Genomic DNA, 15,322 nt, shown 5'->3' with positions numbered 1-15,322 from the left:
TTACTTACATTGAAGGGTTTCGCGCTTTACAGGTTTTATCGACAGGGTCAATCTATTTTTATATAGCTTATATATTCTTCATTTTAACATTTACAGATCAGGTATAAATCCACGTATAAATATTCTCTTTGTGCATATTTCTTTATTTATGATTTTAGTTCTTTGTACTATCTCTTGATCATTTTTTAGCGTTTATTGATATATTAATATAATGTTAGAATATTTATTTAATAATAAAATTTATTTGGAATATTAATAGTTGAATAACAATTATAAATTATTTTTGATAATATTTATTAAAATAGATATAAATAAAATATAAAATCTATTTCATTTGTGGTGTAAGATAATAAATAATATAATTTTCATTTTAAAATATTTTCTTGATCTTGAATAGCGTTGAAATATTTATAACATTACTATTAATTATGCAGAAATATTAAATATATACTTATTTTTGTATAATTTCTAAAAAATAAAATGAAAAATTATTAAATAAAGAATTGATTTTTTTTAAATACAAAATTGTAAAAAAACATTAATCACTGATATTTAATCTTTATAATTGTATATTTAATTAAAAATGTATACATTAATATAATGATAAACTATTTTTGTTTAATTACGCATATAAATATTAAGTATACAATAATATATACAATATACAATATATATACATATATACTACATATACAATATATACAATATATATTGAAATTTAAGAATTAATATTTCTATAATCTTAGAATAATTATAAAATAAATAAAAATTTAAATAAATAAAAATAAGAGATAAGAAAATTACTTTCAATAATATAAAAAACATAATTTCCTTTTGAGAAGTGAAATAAATCACAAACGTTTACTTTTATTTTACATTCTCAATCTTATCCGTCACATGTTTAGAATAAAAAATCTCATAATTCAATTCATGAAATCATTTATAATTTTAGATAAAACGATCAAAAAAATGAACTAAAGTGCATTTAATTATTCATTACTATTCAATTATTTTTCTTATAAATTCTTTTTATATAGATACAGTCAAATTTCGAAAATAATTAAGAGATATAAAAAAAATATTCAAATAAAAATGAAGAGAGCCATAATATAAGTATAAATATTTTTTTTACCGATAAAAAATATGTAAGATTTCAAGATGAAATGGAATAATATATATTTTTATATATAGCATAATAGTGCTAAAATGAATCCAAATCATTACAAAATTACTTTATTTAATAATATATTATAAAATTGTTGGAAAATCAAATAAATATATGTTAAATATGTTAAAATTAAAATTAAATAATATATAAATACATTTTCAGACAATTAAATAACTATTTCATATATTATTTTTGAAAATGAATTTATTTATTTATTGTTTGATAATAACATAAGTTTATTGATAATAACATAAAAATAGTTTACGAATTTTCTATAAAATTTCAATTTAATATAAGTTTTTAAAGAATTAAGAAATTAATTGAAATTATTTATATTTAGATTTGTATGCATACATAATTTGCTTTGTGATAATTACACACATATCTTTCAAAATTGTTATTTTACGAAATAATATAGTTGATCAATATAGATAATTCAAAAGATTAAGAAAATAAATTTTAAGATTTTTTTTTAAAAATTGATTTAATTAATAATTTAATAGATACATGATCACTTTATTTTGAATCTTTTCTTAAAAATCTCTTAGAAAAATCTTTTAGTAAGAAAAGATTAATCAACGATGGATATGGATAAACGAGAAGAGAATATAAGCAAATATGCAACTTACTTTTCAAATTTGTTTAATGATGTATAAAATACCATAAGATAAAATTATATTTATAATACTATAATATTTATAATACTATTTCCTCTGTTTTTAATTTTTTTGTTATTGTCGGATATTGAATAGTGGAAACTTCAATATAAAAAGTAAAACTATTTCATGAATATGAAAAGCTAATATATTTTAATTGTTAAAAATTAATATATAATTATCTAATAATAACTAATATTCATTGAGAATTCAATTATTATAATAAAAATTTTCAAACAATGTGAAAAACTTAATAATTGGAATAAAATGACATATATTTGTAATAATAAGTGGAAGTTATATAAAATACATAAAAAAATACATAAGTCGATGTAATGAAGTTTGAATAACTGTCAACAACAATGTCTCTGAGATTTTCGAAATTCTTTTTTATATTCTATACATATATAATTTAATATTTTATTTCAAATAATGTTTTAAAGTAGCATAATTAAAATAGTTAGTTAAATAGTTGAAATTTTCAACTTTATCAAAATTATATTATCAATATATTAATAAGTTATTATATAATATATTAAAATTATTGATTATTTAAAATTAATTTGCAATTATAGATATCAATTAAAAACAGAACAAAGGACCTAAATAAATGATAATAATAAATAATCTAAATCTAAATATTCATCATTAGAATATAATTCTTAAAAAAAAAATTTGTTCTTCAAAATAATCTAATTCTTCATATTTTATTTATAAGATATACATATATATATAAATTTATACGTAAACTATTTATAAATAATTTGAATAATCAATTTGGCTTATTTATATATTATAGTTTGAATAGATTTCGAATTTTGATGATCGGTAATATATATTTTTATTATCAATTTTATTAGCCAATTATATTATTTATATATGATAAATTTATAAATAAAATAAAATATCATAAATTGTCAAAATAAATTTTAATATTTTGTTTTTTTTATGTTTATATATTTGCTTTTTCTCTTAACTCGATTAATATTCAATTTAAACTCAATAAATTCAAGATAGTTAAGTCGAAAATAAGCTAAAAAAAGTATTCAAGAAGATGTCACTATTGTCGATGCAAAATTGTTTTTTATAATTTTAATCCTAACCTATTTTAATAAATAATTTCAAATGATTATATTAAAATTTCTTATCTTTTAAGACTCCACTTATAATACATAAATAATGACTTTTTTAAATCAACTGATAAATAAATACTATTAATACTATTATTTTATTTTTTTTTGTTTTTACATGTTATTTTATTACCCTTTCGTTGCTATTATGCTGTCACTATTATACTTACTATACCTACCTTTCCAGTCGCATAGAACGTACAGTAGTATGCTGTTTCTTTCAAGGGAAAGAACAACTCTTAGTGTAGTGGAAGTTAATTTATAGAGATTTTAATTTAAAATTATTAAACAATAGTGTTAAACAATATGGAATAGAATAGTAATGTGTAATTCGATAAATTAAAATATTTTAAAATTTATTTATCATTTTATTTTTATTTTATTATTAAAAATGTATTTTAAATATAATTAAGAAAATTATAGTAGTATAAATTATAATAATATTAAAAATTTGTTTATTTTTTAAATTCATTTTTAAAAGTTTCAAGCATTTTAAGATCAGATACTTATTTATTATGATCATTTTTTTCTGATAATAAAATGATAATAATTGCTAGCTCAATTAATCGATTAAAAAGTGTTAATTCTTTAAAAACTAATATGTATTAAAGAAATATAGTATGTTAAGATTTTAGCTGTTTATTAAAATAACGTATAAAATACAATTGAGAATTCAAAAATGAATAACAAGTGAAATAATTTGTGTATATTTTTTTCTCCTATCTTAGAAGAAATAACAATCGATTGTGGGATATTGCAATTGTCGGTGTAATTATCTATACAAATGTGAATCTATACAAATTATACGACGATTATTCTTCGAGTTTTGCCCTTGTTTCCCGGTTCTCTCTTAAATGCATAACGATTCTTCATTAAACGATTACAAATAGAGAAAAAGTGGAGCATTCTACTTTCACGTTTGACGAAGGTATGAACTTTTAAAGATTATATTATATATTGAAAAATAAATTAATATATCGTTATATATGAATTATTTTATCCATCAGAATTTTTCATGATTGTAATTTCTGTACTTTATTTCATCAAAATTGAAATGATTAAGATTGAAATATAAATGTTTCATCATAAAATATATTCAAAATACGTGACCAACGATTACATTCTATTGCTTTTGGTTATTTAATATGTAATAATAAAAGTGACATATTAATTGGACTATAATACACTCTAATTATCGACATCATTGTCAAACAATTCTGCATGCAATTATAATTATTTTTTTATTTCTTTTTTTCATTAGTATAAAATATGTATTAATATATAAATAATAAAAAGAAATAAACATAGAACAAAAACAGATCAAAGATTAAACAAACAATAATAAAATTATTTTTCTTACTTTGAAATATTTTTTTTATTTTTTTACTGAATATTTATCAGATATATGTTTACAATATATATATTTATATTATGTTCAGAAATTATTAAAATTCATATTATACTTTTCGTGAATCATTTTGTGTATAAATATGCATATACTAATTATATAAGTTTCTTCAGTTTTCTTTAATTTCTAAGAAAATAAAAAATAAAAAATAGAAAATAATAAATAAATAATTTCTAAAAAAATACCATCTGCATTTTAATTTTATAAATAATCAAAAAATTGTAAATCATTTAAAAATATTTCTTATTTTCTGTTCAATATATTGCTTATATATGCGTAATAAGACAAGAATTTCAGTAACTCATAAAACTAGAGAAGGAAATTTATTTCTGAGAAACAATCTTTATTAAAAACACTTTTACATTTTTGACATAATAACGCGTGAAGAGAATTTCGACAGATTTCCTGCGTATACAACATACTAATTCTACTACTATATTTTTGTAATGAAGCGTCATATTTTTTAATTTTCATTTTTAATGACATATATATATAATCTTTTTAATATACATATATAAGATTTTTTAATAATTTTTTATTCTTAAAAAATACAATGTTCATACAATAAACATCAACATAAAATAAAAGTGAATATTCATTGATGTATTCACATTATATAAATAATATAGCAATTTTTTTTAACATTGTAACATTTTTCATTTTTCTTTATGAAAAATAAAATATATAAATATAAATATGTATTATAAATATTATAGTTAATTAATTATATATATTATATAAATCATATTAATCATATTAATTAATTAAAATAAAGTTTATTTTATTAACTTTTTTAAATAAATTTTTCAAATATTATTCAGTTTAAGATATAGATAAGATAAGAATACAATATATATTGTAGTATTATAAGAAGTATATATCATGTTTTAAATTATTTATATACAAGTATAAATAATAATTGATTTTTTTTTATTTATTCATGGATAGCAAATACTTTGAAGTTCAAGGAGAAAAAAAATTAATAGGTAAGTAACTCAATTGGTATAATAGTAAACTGACAAACGGAAGCTGATCAGTCAAATCTATTTTTTTTTAATTTTATTATTTAAATTTTTTCTTTTTTATGTATCTTAAAAATATAATGTTTACAACATGTGCTACTTCGAAATAAAAATACAAATATAAGAGTATATTTATAGATGGCGTTACCTTATAGATAATTAAAATTTGATAAACAATTAATTTAATAGAGATATGTAAGATTAATAAAAAATAAGAGATAGATAGAGATAGAAATATAATAACAAATAAAAAAATTTTTTTTAACACAAATTTTTGGCTTACAAAATTATACAATTCATATAAAATTTATAGTTTTGTTTTAAATATTATTATTATTAATTATATTATCATAAATCATTAATTATTATTTATTATTAAATCATATAAATATTTAATAAAAAATTTCTGATTATATTGAAAAATCACTCATTCTTAAATAAATAAATTAATGAATTTTAATTATATTTTTAAGTTTACTTATATATATACATATTTCGAATTCAAAATATTAAAATAAGATTTATTATATTATATATAAATCTATATTATATAAAAAAAATATATTTTAAAACATTATTTAATATTTATTTATTTAATATTTATTTATTAAATTTAATATTTATTTTGGAAAATTTATTTTGGAAAATAATATTTATTTATTAAATTTAATATTTATTTTGGAAAATTTATTATATTTATAGATTTAAAAAAAATCTTAAAAGAAAAATATATATAAATATAAATACAAAAAAAATTATTTTGATATAAATATATTTAAAATATGCCAAATACACACACACACACACACACAATATTTACAATTATAATTTACAGTTATGTAATTAATCTTTTTTATAATCGAAATTAACACATTCAATAAAAAATATTTAGAAATTGATATTGATTATTTATTCATCTTATTATTTATTTAATTAAATATATTAAATCAAAATATTGAAGTCATTATTAATATCATTAAAATGCTATCGTACAATTAAAAATATATTTGTTTGCCTAAGTTTATCTAAGATAACAGATAAAACGAATAGTAGATGGTGGGGTTTTAAAATTGATAATTGCAATCAATTTGATTTCAGGTTCGATTCTGTCATAGAGATTAAAACTTGGGAAGCAATAATAGAAAGTGCAAAAACGTAACAGTTTAGAATTCGCAACAGTATAGAGAGATAAAAAGTAGAAATAGTAGAACAAAGAAAAAAATGTTTCACTTGTCGGTGACCTTTGTTTTGGTGATTTTGTTTGGTAAGAAGTGCTATGATATTTTTATTATATATCAATGATTAAATTAAACATTTGTTTAAATATGATACTCTAGCTACAGATAATGATTTCCTCAATATTTTAAACAATCGAATTAACAATAGATTTATCAAATAATGTAAAAATAAAAATATACAAACTTCTTTTATTTTTAAAATCAGAAATAGTTTTACGTAAAGTAAGTGTATGGTAATTGACGAATATTTATATGTTGTTAATTTTTTTTTGTATATATATTTTTATAATAGAATTAAGAATTTATTATTTTATGGTTCGTTATTAGTTGGTAAAGTATCTTCACTTCCACAAGATAAACAAGAAAATAAAATGAATATTGTAATAAACTTAAACAAAATGGCTAATATTTTGAATAATAATAAAACAATTAAATCTTCAATGAAGACTATAGAAAAGGGTAGGTAGAAATAATTTTTTTCAATTCGATTAAAATGTGTAGGATCAATATTTTTATATAATTTACACTTAATGATAGATAAATTATTGCTGTAAAATGTACTGAATATTTTACTATTTTTATTTTAAATATAGAAACAATAAACGAAAATAATAACTTTATATTTAAAAATTCAATCAATACAGTTGTAAGTACAATTGAAGTAAAAAAAAAAAAAAATGAAATACAAAATTGTACTTCTACAAAAGAACAACACGACATGCTTAATTGTAATGTGACACCACACGATGATGATGATGAAGACAACATAGAACAAATTCCATTATTAAATTTTACAGGTTTTTATTATAATTATATGAAATTTAAATAATTACAAAGTTAAAAAACGATTTATATTATTTGTATTATATATTATTTATACATTTTTTTTTACAAGAATCTACGATAACAACTGTGGATATTACGAACATTAATGTTGAAACAGATCACTTCATAAATAATAATAATTCAGGTATAAAAATATGTTTTATCGCAATAAATTATTTTCTAAAAATAATGCAATCATTAAAAATTAATTACATATTTTAAATATTATTTTAAATAAAATATATATTTTATTATAATAGATACAAGTACAGATTTAAAACATACTACTAATATTAATGAAGCATCGATTGATTTTATATCGCCATTGCTAGTAGATAAAGTTGTTGCAAATATAGGCTCTGAAAATATTATTAAGACTATGAAATCTGTCAATCATACAAACAACAAACATATGTCTTCAGGAATTATAGCGTTAATTACCGCAATCAGTTTTGCTGTAGCAATTGCATTGGTATATATTGGTATGATCATTTGGAGGCGGTATATTGAGTGAGTATAAAATTTATCAGTTTTTATTATATGATATAAATTATTTTATTTAAATATTTATATATTTTAGATATCGATATGGACATCGGGAATTACTTGTTAATGAATTAGAATTTGATACTAATGATTTGCGACATTTTGAGGTATGTTAAATAAATATTTAATAGATTAAATATATAATAATTTCATTTTATATGTTATAGCTGTGATTTAACAAATGCAATAGTTTGTAAAGAAAAAAAAATAATAATAATAATAATTCATAGCCAAGGCTGATAATATAACTATGAAGATTTATTGATCTGTGATACTAGACATGCATTGTGTCAAACAATCAAGACACCAAATATATTTGGAATAATATTGTACATTTCTTATAATATATAAATATAAATGTTTTATATATATTATGAATTTATTTTTTCAGCTTATTGATTATTTTTTCTTTGTCCTATAGAAATTAAAATAATGCTAAATAAATAAATAATGTTAAATAATATAATATTATAAGTATCAATTAAATGTTTTATAAAAAAATTAAAGATATTAAAATAATCTACCAATTTTTTTTTTAAATTAGTGTAACCAACAATCTTCATTTTTTTGCAATATTTAAAGTTGTTAAAAATGTATTAAATTAAATCTTTATAATGTATTGTTATCATTTTTTCATTTGTTTTTATATTATATAGAATGGATGTATAAATATTTTAATCAATTAGTGAATTTTAGAATTATTATTTTAATAACATTTTTTTAAACAATTTAATTAAAATAAAATAATATAATATTTATCTATTATATAGAAAATTACTACATTTATTGGACATTTTTGGAGAGTAATTCTAAAAATCAAAATAAACACAAAAATTGATATAAAAGAATATCAGCTTATTTATAAATTATAAATAATTTAGATTTGGATTAAAATGAGAGTAAAATGAGATTTCTATTATCTGACTTGTCTTTTGCTTCATTTAATGCAAATTCCAGTTATTTATAAGTTATATATAATAAATAAATTTCAATTGACATTTTATGTATTTATATATATATATATTTTTTATTTATTTTGATTTTTAAATCTTTCAAAGATATTTCAAAAATATATTAATATATAATTATATAATTAACTCATAATTATGTGATCATATATGACTTAAGTTACATAATTATTGACAAAACAAATATTTATAAGAATAAATATTTATTTATAAATTAATAACAAGTAACAAATGCGTATTTTGCATCTTGTACTTAACATTATTCTTTTATTTATTTTGAATATTTATCTACATCAATATTTAATGCATTTTTTTATAAGACACCTACATTTTTGTTTGCAGAAATAGTTTTTTTCTTGTTATTAATCAGATTGAAAGTACATACAATAACATTTGTGTATGGTACACATTAATCTTTCTTTCTTGTAATTACAAGAGGACCCACATTATCATTCATTTCTTGATTATGACGTCCATGAGCACCATCGCAATATGGCCACTGATATAATAAAAATTATTGTAAATATTAATCACAATTTTTGTCTGTCAAATTTTATTAAATTAATATTAATATTTTTTATATGCATATAATTTATATATAAACAAATTATTTAATTACATATTTATATGACTCAAAATTATTTTTGTATATTTGAAATATAGTTAATTAGAATGAATCAAATACAAAAATTTAATAAATAAGAATTCTTATAAAAAATATATAAACTTACATTTTTAGATCTCCAACAACGACAAAATGCAGCTTTTTCAGTAATATCTTCTATATCAACTGAATCTACTACTTTATTTACATCTTTTTTTACACTGAGATTCACAAGTCCACATGGCTGCATATAGATAAAAGATAGATAACATAATTTATTAATTATTCAATACAAGGAATTCTTTGTAAATGATGTGCATTGTAAATATAAATTTATATTATTATAAATTCATACAAAAGATAATATTATTTATATATAAAGAAAATACAAATGAAAATATAAATGTCTGAATATTGTTATATAATTAAAAGAGAATAAAATATAAACTAATATTTAATCATGATGTCCTTGATATTCTATAATAATAATAAGCAAATATATTATACTTACTGATCTAGCCAATGGACAAAATGCTTTGTATGACATGTAACCAATACCTGCTACTAATGCGGTAGGTGGAATTAAGGCAATCCAGTCTCGTACTAAATGAGAATAAAAAAAAATTCATAAACCCACACTTATAAAATTGATAGAGAAAGTGGTACAGTAGTAATTTGCAATGTCACGATTAAAATTTATTTCTAAAAAATATTCAATATGATTCTACTAAATTATTAAATATATTATAATTATATTACTTAATTTCTTACTTCCAAGTCGAAACCATCCTCCTATAGAATCTGGAATAGGTAATCCAGCTAAATAATTTGGAAGAGTTACTTTAACGAGATGTGCTATTGGCATCATGATTGTTACTACTATAGTCAATTTACAATTTCAAATGCAACTTGTACTTTGTATTTGAATAGTGATTATTTTTTTCAAATTTACAAAGAGAAATATATAAATTAAAAATACTTTCATATGCATTTATATAATATCTTTTAAATACAATATATAATATATTGCATTTTTAAACACTTTATTTATATAAAATTATTATAATATTAACTAAAATAACAAATTATTTAAAATTTGAAATACTTAAATATAATATTATATTTTTCTATATCTGATTCTTTTGTATCTATTACTTTTATTTTTATATTCAATTATTTTTAATTATAACATATACATAATATATAATATATAATATATAAACATACATCGCATTGTGTATATATTATAGATCATAAACTTTTTAAATCTATACAAATTTAAAAAAATTTTTTTAAATTCATCTAATTTTTAAAATCATTATAAAATATACTATTATAAAATAATACAATAAAAAATATTTATATTATATGTATATTTTTTAAATAAAATATATATATAAATAGTTATATATATTTTCAATTCTATTATTGCCGGTAAATTTTGATTAACGTAGTCAGAGAGGTGAAGGACCGGTAGGGTTTGTGAGATGCCTTGTAAGTGGCGCCATCCAGTCGCGAGGCATTCGCCGGGCAGAGTGGAGGTGGTTACGTTGTCCGCAAGGATATGTGGTCGGTTACCGCGACGCCGCCGCGGTTCGCGCAGGCACAGGTACGAAGTGCGCGCGTTTTCGAGGCGGTATCACGAAAAGCGCAGGAGTGGCGTTTCTACGTATTGTTCCGATATCACTGCTACAGTTCATCGTTGATGTACAGTGGGTAGTAGGAAGTTCGTAAATCGAAAAAGAGAGGAAAGACGAAAGGAAAAGAAGAAGAAAGAAAAGAGATAGAGCGCGATTCTATCGCGCGGTGCAGTGTGAAAAGTGTTCGCGAAGGGGCTTTTGCTTCCTCTTGTGTGTGCGTATACGTGCGTGTGCCACAGCAAAAGCACGTAAAACGTAACTAGTGACACACGGAAAAAAGAGAAAGAGAGAGAAAGACGAATAAACACGGGTCGCCGGATAATCCTTGTGTACGGTGTGCGGGTTTCGTGAATGTGCGTCAAATGACAGTGAGGTGATCAATGTGCTCGAAACATGGCTGAGGAGCTGGTGGTCACTCTGAACCGCGGCGACTCATCCGGATTCGGGTTTTCGCTCCTTGGTACCGCGGGTTTGCCGCACGTCATCTACGACATCGTTGAAAATTCGCCGGCAGCAAAGAGCGGCAAGGTGAGTATTTGCTTCAATCGTATTTTTTATACATTTGTGATTGCCTATTGCAAATCACAAATAGAGAGAGAAATTTGAAAACATTTAAAGATTAGGGAAAGAACAACCCCAAGTTCTACTTATACACACATTACGTGCTTGTCGAAAATCCTGCGAAGGCTCCTCAAAATAACGCCCGGTGTATATCGACCCGTGTTATTATCGCGAGCACCCTCTGTCGCCCTGTCTGTTTCTTGACCTCTGATTATTTTTTATTTTTACATTTTATAAGTCGTTGCTAATGTTTTTTATATTAGATTGTAACATTTAAAACATCCATTAAATATTTTATGTTCTCTATCAGGAACAATCTTAAGATTGATATAATATTGTTCAGGATTGGAAAATTACACTAAACTAAGAGAAGTTGACATCATTTCTGAAAACAATATTTGTATATGTCGCATAAGCTATATTCTGTAAGATAAAATGAGATAAAGCGATAAAGCTTTGTTTTAGCGAAGCGAAATGGAGATGCAAATGTTATACTGATTTGGAAAATATCGTATATATATATTATTTATCTGTAGTATGATTTATATAAAATACTGAATATCGATATATGCTCTTTTGTTTTGTGCATTTTTATTTTTTTTATTTTATTTGAAATATTATCAACTCTTTACAACGATATAAATATACATGAAATTCAAATCGTTTTCCTTTTATTCTATAATCAAAAATTGTGATAATATTAACATAAATTAAATAGGATGGTATTAAAAAATTATTATTACTTTGTATCGGTTTCCTAAAAAAAATCTTTTGTAACGATATTAATTTTGAAAATAAAAAATACAAATTTTATGAAATTCGTAAATAAGAAAATTATCATCGATAATTTTAATTGAATTTAATCGAAAAAAATAATATTATATTTCATATCTTAGTTAATATGTATATTACACCCGTCTTAACGTCGACAGTGCGGAGATGCTGATTGGTTGGGTGGGATCGGTTTAACGGCCACATTCCAGCCTGTCGGTCGGTCCCTCTGTTCGTATGCTCTTTCTCCTTTCCTTTTTCCCTTCTCTTTATATCTATCTTTATTTTTCTTTTTCTCTTTCCTGTTTCCTGGGGAAGGTATTTCTTCTCAAAGATCATATGAATCGGAAAATTTGAATTAAGAAAAATGGATATTTTATATATTTCTATATCTATATCAGTTTTATCTGATATCGTTTTTTTAAATGATTTCTCATATTTTCAAATCTGAAATATTTTTAGTTAATATTACAGTCGTTATAACTAAAAAAACGAAATTAACTTATTTTATATAAACAGTAAATCAATTTATAGTATCATATTTAATTTTCCAACATCTTTTATTTATATTTATTTTATATATTTATATTTTATATATTTTATATATTTATTTATTTTTTATTTTTTATTTTTTAAATTTTGAATATTCCAGTAATTTTTCATATCTTTATTACAAAAATATCAATATTAATTAAAAAAAATGTTATTTTTATAAATAAATATAATCAAATTTAATAAATAAATATAATCAAATTTTTCAATAAAAAATTTACATCAAATAGTATTATAAATTGATTTGAAATTATCAACTAATTTGCACATTTCAAATATGTATATTTTTATATATTATATATTTTTTTACGATTAATAATTTTTTTCATAATATCTCATATTTTTTTATGAATCGAATGTATTCTTTTTCTCTTCTTTTTTTTATTTTTCTCTTTTTTGATTTTAACATAGAATAGATCGATTATTTGTTCGTTTGGTTTACCAACGTCGGTAAAAGATACGAATTTTGAATAGCAGATGCAAAATAGATTAACCGTCGTTATGTGAACCAGTTTCACAACAAGTTTATAGACTACAATGGTGGTTGCAATATCGTAAATAAAAAGAACCATAAAAAATAAATTTAATGATTATTATAAATGATATATTTTTTTTCTAATTATGAAATAAATCAATATGAAACATTTTCTTGAAATTTTAACAAATTTCTTCAAAGATTGAATTATTTCCTTCTTTTTTAATTTTATGAATAGACATTTATAGATTAGTTTTATATGAGTGAAAATGTATATTTCTATGTATGGCACATTGGAGTGTAATACATTCAAGCAATCAAAGAGAATGTCTCAAAAAGAGCAGAGCGCGCATGCGTATAACTTTTTGTTCCGCATAACTGTCATTCGCAAGAAGAATGCATATAACAAAGGAGTAGTCATTACGCGTGATTGGAATGTTACTATATGTATACATATAGTTATCTCTTTTTCCTACTTTCCATTTTTTTTTTTTTTGGAATTCTTAAAATTCTATTAAGTAAAATGACGTGGTTAAAATATATATTATTCATGTGATTATTATCATATTTTGTGATATTAATTTTAGATCATAGTAATATATATTATAAATATGTGTACCATACATTTCATAAGTATGATGGACTTTGGATATCTTTTTAAAAAAACTCTTTATATAAATATGGCAATGATGAATTGCAATTCAAAATAGATAACATTAGATAACATTACTTATTATGAAGATATGAAAATATTTTTTGTTTCGATACGAAATACAAATACATGAAAGAATATAAATTCATAAAAGTCAGAATTAAATAAAATCATTTAAAAAAAATAAATAGATATCATTCATTATTATTACTGGACTGTTACTAATGGATATTTTCCATAGAAGATAAATATTTTCGTATTAATATAGAATATATAACAATATTGTTTATACTAAACAAAATAAAAATTTAATTTGCCATCATCGTTTTAATGATTTCTTAATTCATATTGATATTTTCCTCGCAAAAAATTGGAAATATTTTATTGGATTTATTTCTTTGGGCATAGTGATGTGAAAAACGAAATTGACGAATTGAATTATTTGTTTTATTTTAAAATATATACCATAAATATCATTGTGAATCTTGGAAGCAAATTAAATCACAATATTTAAGATTCATTATTTAATTATTACAAAAAGCATATATATTTAACAATTTTCTTAAAACTTATATTATAGTATTTGTAAAATTGTTTTCTTGCATTGATTGTAGAAAACAACATCAGAACAAGGTTAGAACAGTTGCTATTTAATGAGTCATGGCAAATTTCACGTTTAATATATGCTATTTTTACCAGTTATTTTGAGTTATTATTTTTACATAGAATTAATAACTGCAATATTAAACTTAATGAAAAAAAAATGCAAATATAAAATGCAAACAAATATGAAGCATTAAATATTTAAAAAATATTGAAATATATAAAATATTGAATATAAGTATTTTTACTAGGAAAGAAAATATATTTAAAATATTAATAATAATTTAGAATATCAAAATATTTAAAAAATTTAATATTAATTTTAATATTATTTAATTTGTAATATCATAATAGTATAATAATAGTATTAATTAATTATTAATATTTGCAGATAATTTTGATATTTCCAACTCAATATGTATAGAATAAAAAGGAATAACACTCAAATAAAAAGAAATTGAATTTTAATTTTTTAAAATTTTCCAAATAATATTCAATCGCTG

At 20.4% G+C, this 15,322-nt stretch overlaps 3 protein-coding genes across 23 annotated transcripts in view; 2 read left to right on the top strand and 1 right to left on the bottom strand.

The window, feature by feature from the left end:
• Positions 1–3,131: 3,131 nt before the first annotated feature.
• LOC108003731 (probable ATP-dependent RNA helicase ddx42) lies at positions 3,132–8,362 on the top strand. 15 transcript variants are annotated; one of them, XM_028669666.2, is made up of 10 exons: positions 3,132–3,273; positions 3,683–3,882; positions 5,311–5,348; positions 6,483–6,648; positions 6,950–7,081; positions 7,216–7,419; positions 7,518–7,592; positions 7,708–7,957; positions 8,028–8,100; positions 8,161–8,362. In XM_028669666.2, the coding sequence occupies exons 4-10, from the start codon at positions 6,606–6,608 to the stop codon at positions 8,164–8,166; spliced, it is 783 nt and encodes a 260-aa protein (XP_028525467.1). In that variant the 5' UTR covers positions 3,132–3,273; positions 3,683–3,882; positions 5,311–5,348; positions 6,483–6,605; the 3' UTR covers positions 8,167–8,362. The 15 variants fall into 15 exon arrangements, with proteins under 15 accessions (XP_028525467.1, XP_028525469.1, XP_061941319.1 ...); XM_028669667.2 differs by having other exon boundaries at positions 3,159–3,280; XM_062085342.1 differs by having other exon boundaries at positions 3,162–3,572.
• An 837-nt stretch (positions 8,363–9,199) lies between these two features.
• Positions 9,200–10,713, bottom strand: LOC108003730 (CDGSH iron-sulfur domain-containing protein 2 homolog). Of its 2 annotated transcripts, none has more exons than XM_017066185.3 (4): positions 10,337–10,713; positions 10,077–10,168; positions 9,693–9,809; positions 9,200–9,460 (listed from the first exon to the last, which is right to left on the bottom strand). In XM_017066185.3, the coding sequence occupies exons 1-4, from the start codon at positions 10,431–10,433 to the stop codon at positions 9,371–9,373; spliced, it is 396 nt and encodes a 131-aa protein (XP_016921674.1). In that variant the 5' UTR covers positions 10,434–10,713; the 3' UTR covers positions 9,200–9,370. The 2 variants fall into 2 exon arrangements, with proteins under 2 accessions (XP_016921674.1, XP_061941331.1); XM_062085347.1 differs by having other exon boundaries at positions 10,325–10,458.
• A 361-nt stretch (positions 10,714–11,074) lies between these two features.
• Positions 11,075–15,322, top strand: part of LOC108003729 (PH and SEC7 domain-containing protein) — a 137,908-nt gene continuing 133,660 nt past the window's right edge. For all 6 annotated transcript variants that reach the window (XR_009832778.1, XR_009832777.1, XM_062085323.1 and 3 more), the window contains exon 1: positions 11,075–11,733. Coding sequence is in view for 4 of the 6 variants with exons in the window: in XM_062085323.1 (XP_061941307.1) it covers positions 11,599–11,733 (135 nt within the window). In the remaining 2 variants the exon portion in view is untranslated. The remainder of the gene's footprint in view (positions 11,734–15,322) is intronic.

Source organism: Apis cerana, linkage group LG15 (assembly GCF_029169275.1).
Source record: "Apis cerana isolate GH-2021 linkage group LG15, AcerK_1.0, whole genome shotgun sequence".
Lineage (NCBI taxonomy): Eukaryota > Metazoa > Arthropoda > Insecta > Hymenoptera > Apidae > Apis > Apis cerana.
The sequence above is the reverse complement of the archived record's forward strand: the minus strand, read 5'-3'. Positions and strand labels throughout refer to the sequence as shown.

Bases quoted from the DNA above. Each gene is read 5' to 3' on its own strand.
- LOC108003730 (XM_062085347.1), bottom strand. From the start codon at position 10,433: ATGATGCCAATAGCACATCTCGTTAAAGTAACTCTTCCAAATTATTTA. The intron at 9,810-10,076 runs GTAAGTATAATA...ATCTATATGCAG, and splicing joins TTTGTCCATTGGCTAGATCA to CCATGTGGACTTGTGAATCT. The intron at 9,461-9,692 runs GTAAGTTTATAT...TTATTATATCAG, and splicing joins GTTGTTGGAGATCTAAAAAT to TGGCCATATTGCGATGGTGC.
- LOC108003731 (XM_062085335.1), top strand. From the start codon at position 6,853: ATGGTAATTGACGAATATTTATATGTTGTTAATTTTTTTTTGTATATA. The intron at 7,593-7,707 runs GTATAAAAATAT...TTATTATAATAG, and splicing joins CATAAATAATAATAATTCAG to ATACAAGTACAGATTTAAAA. The intron at 7,958-8,027 runs GTGAGTATAAAA...TATATATTTTAG, and splicing joins ATTTGGAGGCGGTATATTGA to ATATCGATATGGACATCGGG.